The sequence below is a fragment of the Malurus melanocephalus genome, unplaced genomic scaffold (genome assembly GCF_030028575.1).
Source record: "Malurus melanocephalus ecotype Western Australia unplaced genomic scaffold, MMel_1.1 scaffold_86, whole genome shotgun sequence".
In the NCBI taxonomy this organism is placed as follows: Eukaryota; Metazoa; Chordata; class Aves; order Passeriformes; family Maluridae; genus Malurus; species Malurus melanocephalus.
Genome location: NW_026623318.1, coordinates 1,834,565 through 1,854,744, shown reverse-complemented (window position 1 = coordinate 1,854,744; position 20,180 = coordinate 1,834,565). Strand labels below are relative to the sequence as shown.

At 43.2% G+C, this 20,180-nt stretch overlaps 1 protein-coding gene across 1 annotated transcript in view; it reads right to left on the bottom strand.

Annotated features, from left to right (window-relative positions):
- BAZ1B (bromodomain adjacent to zinc finger domain 1B) overlaps positions 1–20,180 on the bottom strand; it is a 43,752-nt gene that overhangs the window by 22,686 nt on the left and 886 nt on the right. Inside the window, exons 2-9 of the mRNA XM_057367925.1 lie at positions 14,060–14,176; positions 11,828–11,972; positions 10,835–11,033; positions 7,244–7,365; positions 6,253–6,450; positions 3,411–5,106; positions 1,934–2,072; positions 1,333–1,463 (exon numbers count right to left, since the gene is read on the bottom strand). Of these exons, the coding sequence (XP_057223908.1) occupies positions 1,333–1,463; positions 1,934–2,072; positions 3,411–5,106; positions 6,253–6,450; positions 7,244–7,365; positions 10,835–11,033; positions 11,828–11,972; positions 14,060–14,176 (2,747 nt within the window). The remainder of the gene's footprint in view (positions 1–1,332; positions 1,464–1,933; positions 2,073–3,410; positions 5,107–6,252; positions 6,451–7,243; positions 7,366–10,834; positions 11,034–11,827; positions 11,973–14,059; positions 14,177–20,180) is intronic.

Genomic DNA, 20,180 nt, shown 5'->3' with positions numbered 1-20,180 from the left:
AGAGAAAAGCACAGGCTCAGGCAGACTCCTGAGCAGAATTCCTACCATTCCAAATACATAAAACTAGTTTCACTTTTTAGCTGAGTATTGATGAAGCACTTTAAGCATCAAAGGAAGTTTAAGCAGCATGCGTTTCTATTTCTGAGCATCTCAGACAACACTCTGACATGAATTTAAACCTTTGCTCATTTAGGGCTTTGATTGTTAAGTTTCCAAACGAACATGCTGAAATCCTGCCCATTGGCTGGCGCAGCAGCTAAGAGACGAGAACACCTGGAAACAAGGAGTTGCACAGGAACATAGCTGGTCAGTATCTGGAAGAGTTCACACAAGAAAATATACCCATGAAGGAGCCTGGAAGGATGCACCTCCAGCTCAATCCATCACCAAGACCCAGGTGGCTSTAAAGTTACACCTGAATGAAAGAGSTGACGGTAGGCTTGCCCTGTTCCATTCCTCTACAGGTGTCKAGTCGTTACCTTGTCTAAGACAATCTACCAGGTGAGGGCTCAGATCTAACTCCATGAGCTCTCCCATGCAGGATTGCTGCAGATGGACTCAGTGCCAGAATGTCATGTTTCAAATGCAAGAAATGATCCAGGACCGAATCTCGTGAGTCAGATTATTGCAGGGTCTTCTGTACAAAGAACTACTTCTACACAGAAGTGTTAGGTTTCCCGCTGTACAGATGGGGTTTTGTGCCTGTCCAAGCTTGCAAGGCTCCAGGATCCAGRCTCCAAGTCAGCCAGGCAAAATCACAGAGAAGCACCAGAAGTCCAGCAAATCCCCTGCACCTCACCTGAATGTTCACCAAAGGTGAAGAGCAGGCTCAGAGGAAGTGCAAGAAGGATGTCTGCCAAAACAACCTCAATCAGCAAAACYGTGGGTATCAGACTGCCCTACTTGTTACTATTCCACAGCGCTGATCTGGCAGTCTTGGCACCATTGGAGTATCAGCACTGTGATGGACATCCTCAGTCATCCTCAGCAGCACAACTGGCTACTTATGCAAGGGTCTGGCACACTGCAACTCAGCAAGGTCAGGGTGAACCAGAGGGATGATATCAACTGACATTAACCTTGCTACTTGTAAAAGTGGAGACCATATCCCATGGTCCTCAGGTGGGACACTGCAGGCAGTCTCCAGACCGGCAGTAGCAGAAGGGAAGTATCACTGGCACCTCCTGTGTCCAGGCTTCTAGAGTTAAAAGGAGGCTTAAATCAGAGTATCYCCATGAAAACACTCAGACTAGACAGCTCTTTAACACTCATGACTCCATTCCAACAAATAGAGCAGAGGAAATAGCTTCAAGAGAAGCAGGCTGACCATACCTCCTGGGCTGTGGTCCTTCTTCGCATCTTCCTTTTTCTGGTGGGGGAGGATGAATCTGTAGTCTATACTGTCATGTACCCAGCCTTTCTCAATAAACAAGCCCGGAACCTCATCCGAAAACAACCAGTACCTGTACGAAATGTGTGTTAATAGGTACCTGTTCTCATTTTCTAGCTACGTATACACACACACACACACACTTTTATTTGCATTGAGGGGAGAAACATCTGTGTGCTTAGCTCACTAAAAGCTGAATGCATGCATATCTTTATATTAAYACAGCTGAGATATAAGGAAAGCTTTGCTTAGAATCCATTCCAAAAGCATTCCTGTGCCACAAACATGAAAAAAAAAAAGATGGTAATGAGGTTCCTGAGCACCAGGAACCAGCACTCAAACCTCCACCARTCCTGACCTCCATGGAAAGGCCTCAAAAAGCTGGGCATGTAACCAGTCACTACACTCTATATACACCAATGTTTTCTCCTTCTCTCTCCTCCACAATTCCATACACCCTCCCTTATCAATGCCTTCCCAGGGATAGCATCTGATACAGCCTCTCTCTCAGAGATGGAAGCTCATGGTCATTTCCTTTCCCACCTGTTATGATTCCTATCAGTGCCAATTGGGGTCCTGCGCATCACCAGCTTGGCTTTGGCAATTCCATCCTGGAAAGTTTTCTCAGCGGCAGCTTTATGCTTCCGGATTCTTTCTTCCTCTGCTTCTTTTTCCATCCTCACTGTTGGAATTAGCACAGAGCAGCATTAGCTTTCCTTTATTGCATCCAGACATTAGTATCATCTTTTATTTTACTACACAATAGGGGTAAAAAAAATAGTTCTATTGGGAATTTTTGTTGGCGTTCTTTCAGTAAAACCATATACTCTTGAGCTTACTTTCTGTCCACCATTCTAAAAAAAAAAAAACAAAAAAAACCTAAAGAATTAAGAAGTCACAGTGTAAGGATGAACTGGCCTGAAGAAACCCTGGATAAAAACCATAATATCACAGAATCATGGGATGSTTTGAGTTGGAAGAAACCTTTAATGATCATCTTGTTTCAACATCTGCCATGGGCAGGGACATCTTCCACTATCCCAGGTTGCTCCAAGCCCCGTCCAACCTGGCCTTGGACACTTCCAGTGATGGGGCAGCCACAGCTTCTCTGGGCAACATGTGCYAGGCCCAGGTTGGACAGGGCTTRGRGCAAACTGGTCTAGTGSAAGGTGTYCTTACCCAYGACAARGGTGGGGRTGGACTGAGATCAACTTCAAGATCTCTTCCAATCCAAACCATTCTGTGATTTTTGGTCTTCCAGGGCTGAYACTCCCACATTCCAGCTAAGGCACAAAAGCCAGGCTCCATCATCAGTGCTTATGCCTCACTTGCTTCAGAAGGGAAATAACAACCTAAACRAGCTACATTGCCAATTTCCATCCACCCAGTACATTTACAACTAATAAACCCTAAATTCTAATTCTAAAGTGTTATCTCTTTACATCTTTACATCTGTACTCTTCAGACAGCGTTACTTGGTGTTGCAACTCATGATTTAGAGTGGACAGTTTATRTTTATACAGCTCCATAACTAATTCTTTAAAGTGACAAACAGTAAATTAAGATTTTACTGCCCAAGTCCTGATCTGGGAAAAGGGCTGCTGGTAACAACCTGACCATGGGCACAGCAGCAGGGCCAGCAGAAACAGTAGGACTGCATTTAGAAAGGAAATATCTCTTCCGCACCCAAGAACCAGTTGATRTTTGGATATAAGACAAATTTTTGGTTGTTTTCTATTCCCAAACTAGATACTGTGTTGTCCAACCTTTGTGGGCCTGCCATAATTAGAAAGGTACTAAATAAAAGACACCCMCAGATAAAAAACTAGAAGCAGGTAGGTATTGCTTTTTCTTAAATTTACAGATTTTGAGCTGCCATAGGAGCCACAGCAGCTGAATTATAAGTCTTGTAAGCAAATCCCTTAAAACCAGACAATTCTTCTGAAAACAGGATGTCATTTTTGCCATGAAGTAATTCCACAACACACAAACACTCTACTTGCTAGGTAATTTTTCTTACCTCTCATTTGTATTTCTTGTTGCTCCCTCTCTTTCTTGGCTTGGATGGCAAGAAGGCGCCTGCTCTTCACAGCACTGATCATATCATCAGCTTCAATTTCGACCCGCTGCTCTATTTTTATCATCTCATGCTTTTTCTTCTCATTTCTTCCCATCATATGCTCATCTTTCCCATTCTCCTTGTTCTTGGCCACCATTTCTTTTCGCTTCTGTTTCTCTGCCCTCTTCTTGTCATTCTCCTCCTTCAGGACAGCCAGGCGCTCCTTCCACAGCTCAGCTGAGGCCTGCTGCTTGGCCTCCACGTGGTCCTGCACTGAGTAAGTCATTAGGATCCGATGACACAGTGCTCCAAGGATCTGCAATTTCTCTTCAGGAGTCAGTTCAAAGAACTCCGATGTCTCCAGTTTCTCCAAAAAYTCATCCTGTACCTCATTATCCTCGAAAGCTGCTGAATCCTTGCTTTCATCTACRTTATCCGAGACCTCACTTTCCTCTTGCACATCTGATTTGCGCAGGCACAGGCGAACCAACTCAGAGGCAGAATGMAGAGTAAGGGGGATTTCAGAAAGTTTCATTCCCAGCTCAGCATAATCCTCAGCAATTTCATCCTGCAAGAGGGTCTGCAAGAGAATGACCAGTACTCTGTTCAAGTACAGGAAGCCTCCCTTTTCTGCACAAAGGGCTTCCATCAGGGACACTGCTGTGATGGGATACTGAGCATCTGGCATTAGTAACCCTGAGTAACAGCTCAGGAACTCCACCACCATGGCCACATCCCCAAAAAGTGTGTTAGGAAGTCCCTCTGGAGTATCAACYAGTTTAAAAGTAGGCAACGTCTTCCCTTTCAGATCTTGGTCCTCAAATCTCCTCTGTTTTTCCAGTTTTTCCTTCATCTCCTTCTCCTTCCGCTCCTTTGCTCTTTCCTTCAGTTTCTCTTTCAGTTTTTCCCTTTTCTTCTTCATGTACTCCTTCCGCTGTTCCTCGGTCATGGTGGCCCATCTCTTCCTGTGCTCCAGGAGCTCATAGCGCTTCTGTACCAACCCCCGCAAATCGTCAGGCAGACGAGCACGGTCCTCATTGGACAGCAGCCGAGCTGTTTTAGAGATGATACAGGAAAGAGCACTTTTTTTGTCTTCCCGGTCTTTGTTTTCTTTGTAATAGGCAATGAGATGGAGTGCTGCAGGAGGCAGGTGTTTCTGGGGTTTTCTGGAAGATCCAGGGGTGCCTCCAGAATTCCTGGGAGCCCTGGACACCTTAGTGGTACCTTTAGCCATGTCCAGCAGTGTCATTTGTTTCATCTTCATCTTGGGGGTCTTCAAGCCTTTTCTGGGAGACTTTGCCTTCCCTGATGACTTTTGCCCATTCAGAACCCTTTTACCTCTTTGCTTTTTGTCCAAGGATTTGTTGTTGCCCTTTCCTAGTCGGCTCCTCTTTGGAATGTGAAAATTAGAACCAAGTTTAGCAGGTGACACAATTTTCATCACCTCTTCCAGCTCCTCTTTAGGACATTTCGAGTTCTTAGAGTTCTTCACCTTCAGCGGAGAGCCAATGATAGATTTTTCCAAATGCACATGGCACCACAGGGTTGGACTCAGTGGCTGTCCCAGGGAAGATCCATCCACTTTGGATTTCTTAGGAAGCTTTCTGTCAGGTGACCGAGAGTTCTTCCTCTTGGTTGAGGGGTTGAGAGCCATATACTAAAATTAAAGATTTATTTAAYTGAAATTTATTGAAATGTAAATAAAAGGTTATCTAGATCTCTTTCTCTCAATCATTTTTGCTCATGTTTTAACGTATTTTCTAATGAAATCGCTCATTGCATGAAGGGTAACAGGCTTCTGCAATCTTAATCAGAGTCAGAGAATGGCCTGGGTTGGAAGGGACTTTAAAGCCTATCTTGTTCCAGCCCCTCCACAGGCAGGGACATCTTTCACTAAGACTGGGTTACTCCAAACCCTGTCCAATCTGGCCTTGGACACTTCCAGGGATGGAGCAGCCACAGCTTCTCTGGGCAACCTGTGCCAGAGCCTCATCACCCTCACACGGAAGAATTTCTTCCCAATATTCAATTTAAACCTACTCTGTGTGAGTTTGAAGCTATTCCCTCTTGTCCTGAACAAATATTTATCTTCTACTTTTAGAACAACACTTGTCAGTCTATAAAAAAGTGAGTTTACTAAATAAACAAAAAAGTGCTTTCTACGCCAAAAGATGGATTTTAAAACAGCAGATTTCATGGTATGCCATTTAGTTGGTCAGTACTATATTTGTCGGGTTAGCTCAAAGGGTTGGAAGAACCCATTCCTGCTACTTATGTATTCAGTACAAAATTTCTGATATCTGCCATCACTCAATGCAGYCCTGTACAAGAACCAGGCCTCATCAAGTCACATGCATCCAGGTCTTGGGCCCAATACCTGACACTGCCACATGAAGACTGTAGCTCTCCCATTTCTCTTACACCAGGAAATCATATCTTTACTTGCAGACAAGTAATGCAAACTATTGGAAAAACTACGACAGGTGCATCTCAGATTTTCAGAGCAGACCATTGTTTCAGACATTCAAGCCACATCACCTCTCAAAAGGTTAACATTCAAAAGAGTAGGTTCTCTTGCTCTGCTTCTCTCTGGATTTATCAGATATGTGGATGTGGCATTTGGGGACATGGTTTAGTGGTGGCTTTGATGGTGCTGGGAGAATAGCAGGACTTGATGATCCTTAGGTGGCTTTCCCAACCCTAATGATTTTGTGATTCTGAAATTCAACAAGCACACTGAGGTCTCTGCCAAGACCCAAGGAATAGGTGGGAAAGAAAAGTAAGTACTTTTAGAGATTCTTACCTTATGTGGGTCAAGCAAGAAGTCACTGAATTTACTGGGGAGAGAGTATTTCTTCACTAATTCATCCTCCACAACCCACGGRGCGTTTTCACATGTGCCAGCACGTAGTGCATTGTGACGGATGAAGTACCTCAGGATCTCCTTGTTGGGAGGACGCTCTGTACGGACTAAGCTATCTGCTGGAACATTGCTGATGATCTTGGAGATAACAGACACACTGTTAATGGTTAACTTCCAAACACATTATAAATACAGATCATATGGCTAAAAGGAGCGAAGATCATTATATTGCTTCATGTCCAAAAACTCCTCATTCATTCAAAGCTCCCTTGAAAAGACACATCAAACAGAACTCGCAGAAGTTCTGAGACACACAGAGATTGGTAGGAGAATCAGAGAGTCAAAGCAGTTAAAACCATGAGTTTATGTTGCAGACCTTTTTCCAAAGCCCATTGTTTTATCTCTGACCTTCCTCCAGCTTGTGCTTGCTATYGACTTTAAAGCTTTTACATATTCACTTTGTTTTGACTTTTTTCCTGAGATCAGAGGAGCAGCTCAGGTACTCACTGAGGCCAGCACTGCCTTGCTCATCAAATTAGCATAGAGCAGACAAAAAGCACAGAACAGTGCTGCAGCTACCCAGAGCTTTCTAAAGCACTGCCACTTCCAACTTGGAGCTGCTCGGTCAGGACAGCAGCAACTGCTACTCATGATTTAAACTGGTCCCATTAACTGCCGACTTGAGATGAGGCATTTAACAGCAAACATGCTAAAGTTCTGTGACTCAGCGTGTGTGGTACCAAGTGTTTCCATGCACAAAACACAATTACAGRTAAAAATAGCCAGGCTGCTCAGCCTCATAGACAACTATCCTGCTCCCAATGCCACGACTCTGGCAGAAAGTACTACATTATGCTGCATAATCACCAACAGAGACTAATTRAACTTGCACATTCATGTTATAACAGAAGGACTCAAGCAGACATCTCACCTTATCTTCATTTTTCAGTTTGACATCATATTTGTGTGGCAGAAATTTAGGTGGAACCCACTTCCTTTCTTCCTTTTTCAAAGAAGTGGGAAGCTTCCGAGGAGACCTACGTGCTCGATCATCTGATAAAGGAAAGTGAGACACTGTCTTAATACTATGGTAAAACACAAACAAGGTTAAAGAATCCAGKCCACTATTGGATTGGGCACCCTACTCCTTGCTATCTGCACAGCATTTGGTTAAACTAGAGCATCAGAAAAATAAGCCAAATTGGGTTTTAGAAACAGCCTGAAGATACAGGCTGGGAATGGAGGCCCTTACCAGCTTTGAACTAAGGAGGTAACACCTATCTTAAAGGTGTACAAAGGATCATCTTCAATTAAACCCATCTCTCTGCAGACAGTAAGCTGCAACTACTTGTAGAAAGGTAGAAAACATGTACAAGATCTATGAAGGGGAGACAGATTCCATAAYCTAACCAGTAAACCTGCTTAGGGAACTCCTGCCAACAGCTCCAGCTGTCTCTGCTATGCCTTCTTTGAAATAATTCCATGGCAGGAATCACTGACTTAATTTTGTCTTAAGGAGAAACCAACTGCCAAATATTTTTATGTTTGTGGCTATCACAATCATGAAATAGTGTGAGTTGGAAGGGACATTAAAGCTCATCTCATTCCAGCCCCTTCACTAGACCAGAGACACCTTCCAGTAGACCAGCATGCTCCAAGMCCTGTCCAACCTGGCTTTAACACTTCCAGGGATGCGGCAGCCACAGCTACTCTGGGRAACCTGTGCCAGGGCCTCACCAGGAACAATCTCTTCCTAGGATTCAAAGAAAACAGTAAAGCAAGCATGAGGGATGAAAATAATTATCTACCAAATATATGGAGAATGCAAGTAGATGTTAAACCTAAATAAAACTTAAATATATACATCTCAGCATCACAAAATAAAGTATTGAAGCTCCAGCAGCATTATAGCTAACATGGTATAAACAAACCCAAGTGACCTCCCCTTTTGTGATTMACTTTCTAGATTCCACAAACAGGAATGACTACATGGAATTCCATCAAACAGCACCTGGATATTTGGTGAGGAAGAAGAAATCACTATCCATTCCCTCCTAAAGTTAATTTGAAAAAGCCAATTTCATTTGTTGTTGCAYTGTATTGTAATAAAACATACATTTATCCCTGGAAATGTTCAAAGCCARGTTGGATGGAGCTCTGARGAAAATGGTCTACTGGAAAGTGTCCCTGTCCATAGCAAGGGGATYGGAACGAGATGATCTTTCAAGGTCCCTTCCAAMACAGCCAATTGTGCGTTTCTAAAGGATCTATATTCTGCTGTCTCCTGTATTCACTTTATTTTGTATTTTCCAGAGCAGTATCAGTTCTAAGTCCAGATCAAGCTATAGAGCCTCCCTTCAGCAGTTCACCATCCATGTTCAGGACAAGCTAGCCTTTCCTCTTGCTCCTGCAGATTCTCCAGAGTTCATTCCCTAAGCAACTAAAAATAAAAAATCACTTCAGACTGCACAAATGATGCAACAAAGCTGGTATAAAGTTTAGCTTCTGAAATCRAGCAGACTCCTAAGCAGAGATTGAAACTATCTTTCTCTGCCCATTTCTCTTCCAACAAAACCTGCAAGTTTGACACAAGTATTAATAGAACCTCTGCCCCCTTGTGTGTGCCCAGGCAGACACAGCTCTAACATCACAGTTACACAGAGCTTGTTACTGCTTCCAATTACTCAGTGTAGAATAGTGATCTCAATCCATATCACGTGGTCATGTGCGAACATTATTAGAGAGAAAARGTCCAGGTCAGTGTGGCTGGGAACCCCTACCCTCTGTGAATGTAAGTCAGTATTTCCTACTTCTGGTAGGAAAGTATGTAACTTCTGTAGTCTGGTGTGGAACTAAGAAACACTACATTATTATAGTAACAGACTCTGGAGTTATTTGTTTCAACGACGTTACGATGAGCTTATGTTTTGTTATAAACCAGAATACAAAAGCATTAACAATAAAATAGCCTTTTTGTAACAGTGTATGTACCAGGAGAAGAGTTGAAACAATGTGTGTTTACTGCTTAGAATATGACTCTGACAGCATCTTGAGTTGGAAAACGTTGAGGTTCATCTTTTTCAGAAAGGGAAGGACAGTCCCAGCTTCCAAAAGTGACTACACATAAATCAGAACCAACTGAGAGACAGACTGAAACAGGAGCAGGGATCCTCATTCCTACAGTATCCAGTCTTGGAGTGCTGCACTGGCAACACCCATAGCTGCTGGAATACTGCACAACAATGCCCAAAGGATCATGGTAAATATTTTTTAAACACCCAGGTCCAAAATTGCTCCTGTAAATTTGGCCACTGAGCTTTTTTGAAGTATGAGGTATTTCCCATGCCTCTTAAGAGGCACCTCAAGAGAACCACCATTCAATAAAAAAAAAAAAAGTACAAATAAATAAAGCATCATTAGCCCTTCTCCAAGAACAGCTGCTGTTTAAAATGATGTAAGGCCAGATTGTTTCTGAAACACCTGTTTTTTTTTGCTCCCTGATTATACAGAACACTGCAATGGAATCAGAACAGCTCATCATAACTTTTCCAAGTACCCAGCAGAAAGAGTTGCCATTACTAGGCTCAGGGCTAGACCTTGGCAGAACTTCTTTTCCACTCCTGACTTTGCTATTTGCTTGCTGGGCTGTTCTCAAAGTTTTCTCTTCTCCATATCAAGGAGGTAACACACACCTTCCCCCTATGCTGGAGTCACTATTTACAAATGCCAACAGTTTATTAATTTATAAAATTTTTAAATAAAGCTCTCCAATTTAGAACTATATTGAGGGATTGGGGTTTGTTTGAAAATACTTTTTGTAATCTGTTTCAAGGAATCTTGTAACTTTATATTTAATAAGTTGCACAGGACATAAATTCACTGTGGGTTTTTTTTTCTTTCAACAATACCTTCTCAGAATCAAGAAAAGCTCTGGACATCAATACTTAGCTCTGCAGCAAGGAAGAACAGGTATGAGAGGGGAACAGTGTTTCAAAGGATGCTTTATTTTGAACTCTCAGGAAAAAAAAGGATTTAGTCTTGGCATATGAGAATTGGAAAAGGACTAAACTAAAAATTTAAAAAACACTTATTTTTTATAGCAACAGTGAACAAAGAGAATTAGAGCTTGTCTCTGACTGCAAAAGAACACACTTTAGAACTAGGGAGGTTTGCTTTGAGGATAGCAATCGCAGCACAACTTCAGCACAATTCCGAATGAACCTTTGCTGTTCCTCCCTTTTCAAAAATATAGTCRTTATACTTTTAAAAGTTTATACATTACATGCACTGCTTTTGGTATTACACCTCAGAATGATAGCACATTTTCTGCTTTAAAACAGGCAAGAACAGCTGAAAGCCAACACAGCACTGATGCCCCAAAAATCCACCACTAACAAGGACAGTGTCTGGATTCTCACCACATAACACTTGAAGCATTCACAGTGCWGCCCTGAGATGTACATGAACTCCAATACTCGCTGCCATGTGCTGCCCCCTACCGCCATGCTGTCTCACTACTTACTCATACTGTCCCTCCTGTTGTCGTCCTCCTTCAGCATAGCTTCCTTCTGGTTGTCCTGGGCTGCCTGGCTGGAGTTCTCCTTGTCACTGGATGGCGAATCGCAGGCTCCGTCAGATTTYTTTTCTGAGGCCTCTTCATCCACTTTCTCCAGGGGATGTATTTTCACAACTTTCACAGGCAACATTTTCTCTTTACCAACCTGCATGGAAATATTGGTGAAGACTAGACATAAGACAGGTGAGCTAATGGGCTTTAGCACTACGAGAAAGGGAWAAATACCAGCCAAGATGACCTAAAAGCAAAACTCCCAACCCACAGGGTTTTCCAGTGCTGTTTCCTCAACCTAAGGACACACTAAGTACACAAGGTGCAAGCATGTTCTCAGCAGCCCCGATTTAGAGACCTTATCCTAAACATCGATCACATATAACACTAATTCCTCCTTATCTTTAAAACGTTCGCATTTTCATCAGCATTCCCAGTTTTGGAGGGAATTTTCAAATCATTATAGAGCCTTTTTAGAGATTTTTATGTTTTGACTTGAGGCTCTATTTGTTTCAGACTACTGCTACTTCTGGGCATGTGTCAGATTAAAAGTTTATGACAGAAGATAATTTTTTATTTCTTCTAATTAAATAAGGTATTTATATATACACATATAATTACATATTTAAGCAGTATAACAATTTTATCTGTTTCTCATGCACACACATTTCTCTCTTGCCATTATTCCAGGATCCTGGTTTGAGTAGAAGGGACCTTAAATATCATCCAGTTCCAAACCCCTGTCACAGACAGGGACACCTTCCACTGAAGTATGGCTTACAGAACTATTTTCCATGCAGAAACAGATGCCGTTACTGGGATTCTATAGGAAATAAATTCTCACATCCCTCTGTGAGAGGCCAACATATTCTTCCCATCTCCTGCCTTTAGCTATCTGAAATGAGGCCTGTGCAGAAGCATGGGATAAAATGGAAAAYATATTCTTACCTCAAAGTCACACTCTTCTCCCACTGCAAATTTGGTCATGATCTCCAACCAAGCCGCATCCACCARCTTTTCCAATGACACAATGTTGTGGTGGACTATTTCCAGGACCAGTTTCTCATACCAGATAGGGAACTCCTCCTTTAAACTGAGCAGGCACATAAGAAGTTTTCATTGTTCAGGGAATAAAAGCCTAAATGCAAAGTAGCCTCCCATCTCCCAGTTCCAGGAATTCCTGTTAACAGCCAGGACTATGTTTGAAGCAGATGCCCCATTAACATGCAAACATCCMAGGGCTTTTTGCTGCCCTCCCTCCCCCCAGTACTCCCCCAGATGTTAGATGGCATGAAAATCCAAATTGTCCTGGTCCCTCCCAGAAGAAATACTGTAAAYACTCAGGAAGAGCAGCACTGAGTTGTGAAACCTTTCATGGTGGTTATTACTGCCTCTCTATTAGATGTTAAATATAGATCAAGATCATGCAATTATTCTGAGGCTTGTTACTTTAAAATGTTTGTTTCCAATAACATCTTCTGATGAAGATTTAGCATTTCCTTCTCCCCCAACAGACTGCCAGCCTGMCAGCACGTAAAGACAGAGGCAGATTTACACAGTCAAATTATTTTGCCAGAGAAAAAATTCTTATGTGTTTCACCACATCATGATCTTCAAACTTTTTCACTTTAAGGAGAGAAAGGACTGTGACTAATTTATTTCCCTTCTTTCCCTTCTAAATGCTGAAGTCAGGTAGCTGACAGGGGCACTAACAAATATGTTGCATAAAGCCTTCTGGCTGAAGTCCGTTTCAAGTTACTGTAAGAAGGAACAAAATACTCGATTTTTCCACACCACTTTCAACTTCCCAGATTGTGGGATCCGTGGCTGAGAACCCATAGCTGTATGTGCTGTGTTACAACTGCCATAAGCAAATTTATCCCTTTGACAACCTATTTAAATGAAATTTTTTATCCAGCCTAGTGTGAGGTATTAAAGCAGTCAAACTGTCTGGGAAGCTTCTCATCCTGTTTCAAAGAGACAAGACCAAAATCTCATTTCACATAAGCTTTCTTCCCCTCCAATTAGAGAGACTATAGCTAAATCTTTTATTGAGAACTCTCCCATTTCTGTTTAATGAACATTTCTTAATGTTTTCAGAAGTGGTCCATCAATACTTCATGGATAACCAAAAGTAGCACTAGACCACCTGGGTTTTGACTCAGGATTATAAATTTAAGGAGCTGGCTCTGCACTGCCCTCTCAAAGAGGAACACCAGGGAGCAAAGCCTGAAGGCAGTAGTGTCACCCCTCACAGAAATTAGGACTATTGACAAAAGGGTTTCTTACTTGCTGACTTTAAGGTTGTGATCAACAACAAATGGGGAACTTCTCCTTAGGAGAAGGCTGTGAACTCTACACAGCCAATGGATCAGAAATGTGAAGAGAGGCAGCAGAAAATTTCACCTCCTAGGCTGTACCACTGACACTCTCCACAATTTAAATACAGGGGGGAAAAAAGTCACAGAAGTCCAAGTCATCMGTTGATAGAATGGAGAAATAAGTCACTTGTTTGGCATAATTACTACAGTTTGGTAATCACAYAGTAAATTATATGTGTTGGTTGAGACAAGGACTTGCACCTTTACAGAAAATCCACTTCTATGGCAAGGGCCATGCTGGATCTCGTCCAAGATTCCTGTGGGCTAGAGGAGGAAGTCAGGGCCACAGCAGCCCGGAGGAACAGTCTGCACAGAGCAAGGACTCTTGCTGGTTTCCCTTTGTTCTTTGTTGTTTCAAGCAGAGGAAATTCCCCAAAAATCTCACTACAACAACTCTAATGCAAATCAGGAGAAAATAATTCCAGGTGTGGACCTGGCTGATCAAAAACATTTCAACAGCCTTTTTTCTCTATTTGTACTTCATATCATTCATGATTTGGTATTTTTCCCTCTGAAATATTCCCATTACTCAAGGGGCTAAATATAWGCCAAGTGCCATATGCTGAACTATTTTGGTTCAAGTAATACCAAGATATAGCACTAAATAAGTAAATTACCCAACTGCATTAGTGATGGCAYAAAATTTGGGCTTAATTTGCTTTCGACTCCAGCATCCCCATTTCTCCTAACAGCACGAGACCTCACCTTACAAACTAGCAGTCCCACACATTCCCAAATCCACTCTTAATGCCCCAACACTTAAAGATAGGCACAAACCCGTGTCTCCACTGGTACTTACAGCTCAGCAACCTCCTGCTCCTCCTCCCAAGCCTCTTTGTGTGTCAGCTGGCTGCTTCCAGTGCTCTTGCACGTCCAGATCCGCTCGCTGTATCGCTCTAAACGAGCTTCRTACTCTCTGTACAAGTGGCAGCTCAGGAAAACAGAATTTATGCAGTGGAGAGCACAACCACCATAGTACAGAACAGTAAAATTTAATTAAAATCTTATGACTGGAATGTACAAAGGCTAAAGAGAACCTCGATACACTCTGACCCTATGACTGCCATGATGATGCTGTGCTTAATCCAATGCGCTGGCACTTTCTGAGGCCAAAATGCCTGTCCTGTTCATCCTGGCACAGAAGGTGCCACACCACCAATAGTTCAGCTGCACTGCACAAGGGGAACACAGACGACTGAAGGTTTCATGGCATTGCAAAATTACTTCTCAGCTTTTCCAGTCTGATACTTTGAAAARCAGCACAAACTGTCATAGGCACATRCAGGAGGCACAGCATGGATTGCTGCTAAATCCCTGACAATGACTCCCGTGACACTGCTACTATCAATGCCTTATGGTAATATTACAAAATACAGATCCAAATTATCAGGCAAACTATTACCCCAGATCTTCTGAAGGAAAAAAAAACTTAACTCATTTGAAACTGAACCCCCTAGAAAGGCCATTCTTCCTTTGGTTTCCAACAAGAGCAGCCTTTTGCATTCCAACATGAGGATCTCTCTYATCAACTACATCACCTGCTTCACAGAATCACAGAATCCCAGAATGGCTTGGGTTGTAAGGACTTTAAAGTCCATCTTGCTGAAACCCCCATGTCATGGGCARGGACTTGATTAGGTTGCTCCAAGCCCTGTSCAACTGAGCCATGAACACTTCCCACACTTCTCTAGACAACCTGTGCCGGGGCTCACCATCCTCACAGCGAAGAACTTCTCCCTAATATCTAATCCAAACCGACTCTCTTYTAATTTGAATCCATTCCCACTTGTCCTGTCACTTCATGCTCTTGTAAGAAGTCCCTCTCTGTCTTACTTGTTGGTTTCCTTCAGGCACTGACACTCCTGTATCACACCCTGCCTCAAGGTTATGTTATCCCAAGTGGAATTACATGATTAAAGGGTGCCTGGGCAAGTCACAGGGGTGCAGAAAGCATTAGAAATGACATTAGCCACTCCACTGTGAGCATCTCTGGCTGCTCTYCCTGCTCCACCTGAGTGGTAATTAATGGTCAGATAAACAGAGAGCAGCCACTCCACATTCACTATGGACAATTATCAGTGTGGTGTAAATCCACACCAATTTCCCTGTGATCAAGCTGCCATATACTTTCCAATGGGAAGTAAAGAGGAGAAATTCTTAGAGAACTAAGAAAATCTTTTTTTGCTCCTCCTGCACATGCTCTCCAGTGGCAAAGCCAGCATGGAGCATAAGGCACACTGGGTACAGCCACACCTCAGCCCACTAGCACCAAYTTCCAGAGTCTCGTGGGAACAGCAGATTGCTCCACACTCCTGCACAGGCAGACTGCTGCACACTCCAGTCRCAGCAAAGTGTTTGGTGTGTCTCACAGGTGTTTTGTCTTTCAAGAACATTTTAGTGCGACCAACCTGTTTATGCTCCTTTTTCAAGATTCCTGTTAGGAACTACAATCCAAGCAAAGCAAATTTTCCTTGGATGTTTCCTCACAGCTCCAAGGTAAAGCACAACAAGGTACAGCAGCTGCATTGTGGGTGTTGATGTATTGATAACTCGCAGACAGAGCAAGTCACACTATGGAAGAATATTAACTAGAAACAGAGCCATCTCCAGAAGAATCTGCCAYAGTACTCCCTTTTCCTGGAGCACATTGTAAAATCAAGCAGAAATTTCAYGGTCTCCCAGCTTGTCCTGCTTGTGGAGTCTCCTGCTCCTCAGCAGAAGAACAGACCTGACAAGTCATCACGCCACTATGATTCAAGCCCTCTGGCCCATTCTTACCATCCTTGGGGTTTAAAAGATGCTAAATTTTCCACAGAAACAAGAGGGGCTATGGGGCAGGGGCAGAAGTATAATCACTATGGTGGAGCAGAGGCAAGGGAAAACCACAGCTTGCAGGGAGCTAAACTGCAAAGCCCCACTGACCACCCCAGGATTGTCATGTGATGCCTGTTGGTAGTCATGCTGAGCTAGGAGATAAAAAAAAATATAACAAAGTCAAACAAGAAACTAGGAATCCTCTCTGAATTTACAGCAACTTGGCATTGGCACAGGTTGCCCAGAGGAGCTGTGGCTGCCTCATCCCTGGGGCTAAGATGGACAAGTCTTGGAGCAACCTTGCCTAGTGAAAGGTRTCCCTGCCCATGGCAGGGAATGGAATGAGATGAGCTTTAAAGTCCCTTMCRACCCAAACCATTCTGAGATTCTRTGATTCAATTAATCACTTTTATAATGACTAAGTTGCAACTATAATACTATTCCTTCTGTGCCTTTCCTACAAAGAACAGCATTAAAATCAAATCCAATCCTCAMAGCAGACAGGAGTTCAAATGCAGGAGTGGTAGTCGTCTCCAGCTTAATCCAGCAATCCCTCTGCATTCCCCCCTTGGTTTCCTTCTGGGCATCTGTGGACACCACCTAGAAACACAGGACTTACAGCTGCCACAACATGAGCCTTAAAGAAAAGACACACTTACGACGCCAGGTCATGGCCTTCAAAAAAAGCCTTCAGCAGTCTAACTACAACCAAACATTTAAAACACAATTGGAAATAAAATTAAGGTCTACTTCCCTCCCTACATTTATCAACTTTCTCCTCTTTAGACTTGTGAAGAGATTCCTTTTCTTCCAGCAAAGAGAGCAAATAAATGCTGGTCTCCAGCTGAAACATAATCGAATGACATGTTTTTTTCCCAACATAATTTCCCCTATCAGCAGAGAGATCCAAGAGACTTTTGCCTATGATTGTTCCCCTCCTTGTACATACCTGTGAGAACAAGCTTAACCTCACCATATCAGGACTCACATTTAAATTCCASTCTGGTCCAGGAAAAGTGACAGATATGGCAATTCCCTGTTCAGCTCAGATCTGCTTCTTCCATGCAACTCAATTTCACCTCCAGCTAATCAGTTCATCTAACACTGACCCTGGACACACTTCTCGTCCAGGGCTCCAGACTTGCCTCACACTGTCCATCCTGCCTTTGCACTCTGCCAGGACCTGCAAGCCAGGTCCTGCTTTGARTTCCTGGGGCCAGCACAAAGGCAGAATGCAGGAGGATGTTTTTGCAAAGTTTACTACAGCTCAAACTTTCCACTACACATATGCTGTTTGTCTTCTCCACTCAGACTGGAAACAAACCCAAGAAATTTCAGACTGTTCAGCAGGTCTGATCCAGGACTGCAAGTCATTATGCCCCTGGTATGCCATAACCAACTCATCTCTGCATAGCTGGAACTGCCATTGCCAAAAATTCCCAACACAGGAATAAATAAAAAACACTGGACACCAGCTACTTGTGAACATTCCCCAAAAAGCCATAAATCACGTGTATACTAAATGAAACACCTAACTACCCACTAGTAGTGGGTAGCAGTTAGCAGTGTAGCAGTTAATACAACACATCTGTACACATCCAATTGCAGATCACTTAATGCCGAAAGGCAGCAAAATTAAAGTACAAACAAAATTACAGTAAAAACAAGGGATGCTTTGAAAGAAAAATGTTTAAAASTAACCAAGCTAACCACTACACAAAACAACTACTGAGGGGATAAAAAGTCTACTTATTCCTCAGTTAGTCATTTATGGAATAGCATTAATATCAACTCCAAGATAGTTTTACTGTATCTGAATCGTATGCACTTATATTAGCCAAGAAGGTAAACTTCCTAGAAAGACAGGTACATTTATAAGGTACTACTCCCTGGATGTGTGGCAAAGTTCTTCTGCAACTGGAGACTGTGACACAACGGCACCTTGGTGCTGCCACCTTCCAGGCAGAGTTTGTCTGGCCGGTATCACATGGGAGGATGTGAGCGGCAGCCTTTAACCTGCCAAACCCAGCCCAACCTCTCTCGTTCCCTGCACTGACACCAAACACACAAGTATTAACCAAAGAGAAAACATCAGACTTTTTTCCAGAGAGAAGACAATATAGCTTCCCAAAATCATGCACTGGAAGCTGAAGGAAAGCTTTGACTGGAACAGCCCAGGCTGGCTGAGCTTTCTGAACCCACCACCTCTCCTGGTCCAGCAGCAGTTCTCCAAGCAGTCCCACATACCCACAGCTGASCTGACCTGCTCACCAGGGTACACACTGGGTTATTTGGGAGACTGCAAATGCTCAGCACCAGCTGCACCAGTGACAGAACTGTACACGTGCAAAGCATTTTCCTGACATTTTAGGTAGCTTRGAGCAGATCCCACTGGGTTCCTACAGAGATGAGTCTATCTCTGGATGCCCGGTGATCAGCCATCCCCACACCCACACGATTAGCAAAGGCCTCTACACAGCAGGGCTTCTCTTAGATRGTTTTTGCACAATTTGACAGTCAAAAGAAGCCACATAAAGCTACACAGGAAAAAGAGACCCAAATAAACACCTGAGCTCTGCTGACCAGCTTATTCCACTCCCACTGCTCCCAGACAGTTCCATAACACATGCCCAAGGGGCAGACATCTCTCCTCAYGCTCATCACCACAGTCTCCATTTTATGTGCAACCAAATCTACAGCAGCTGCAAATCATGACAACAAAAAAAAGCCTTAAGAACTTTTGATGTCTTTCAAATACTTCACTTGTAGCTGTGCACTACAAGAACTTGCAGTCTTTAAGGGAAGAGCAGATAAACAGTTTTCCAAGACAGAAAAAAAATCAAGAGAACATACTACGCCAGGTCTTGGCACAAATAACAATGGATGAAGACTCAGGTACCTCCTGGCCCACTCCCAGTAGGCCTTTCCCACCTTCCAGAGMCACTCGCCTCAACACTATCTAGGATATATAGAGGTGACCACAAAAACCCTCCAAGTCTTCCTTGAGTAACATCTCCCTCCATCTTACCGGCTCATTTGCAATTTTCTGTTCCACTTTTGGCCTAGCATATATTATACATAGTCAACACACAAGAGAGAAACCCAGCATTGCTTGGTTTCTCTTTTTAGCTTCATGACGTCTGTCTGCCAAGATGAACTTTCTAGAACATGCTAGGCTGCCTCCCACAGCACCTCATGAAGTACATTCTCCAAAAGAAGAGCATCTCTCTAGAACCTCAGTGCTTGCTTTGGTTTCCTCTTTCTGATCCTACAGCTATTTATCCTCCCCTCTCAGAATGAGAAACTATCTTTTTTTTCCTTAATTTTAACACCACCCAAGTGTTTGCAGAAACATGTCCTCCACCTATTCACAAGATTCACAAGAGCCATCCAACAAACTCRTGCTCTCAGGAGCCCCAGAACTCCCCTGTGCTGTTCCAACAAGGCAGATGAACCTTAAAACCACATCTTATTTTACAAAAGTAGTATTTAGGCTTAAACTCTTGTCTTTTTAATTGCCGATCACTCCTCACAGGGAAAGAGAAAGAACTGCCTGGTCAGGTGGATGACTGAGCTACTTTCAGTTTGCATACACCAAAAGAGCAGGTTGGTGTCACAAGACTGAATRTTTTAATTTGAAACACAGTTAAAAAGCAAATCTCTACCTAATCTTGTTTTACTGGGCTGAGTGCACTAACAATGCCTACCTGCACTCAAGAGATGAATTTCCTCTTCAAAAGCGACCTAATTATTTCTAGGAGCTTTCTCTGCCTGTTCTGCTCACTGCAGAAACAAGAGACTCCAACACAGGGGCTTTAGAATTCTGGAGCCCCYTTGTCTTCCACAATGCCAACATCTTCCTATATTCATGCATTCCCTCTGACTTACTGCCGTTCCTTAGTCCTCAACTCGTCAGAACCTGATCTTTASAATATAAACAGCAACCCAGCCTCCTGAAGTATAAAGTCTGCAAGTTACAGCGCCGAGGTCCTGCCCCTTCAGCCCTGCTGGGCACCCGGACAGTGGCTCTGCGGCCGCGCAGCTCTGTGACAGTCACCTGCCTGGCCCACGGCTACTTCCTGCGATCAAGGGCTGTCACACTCCGG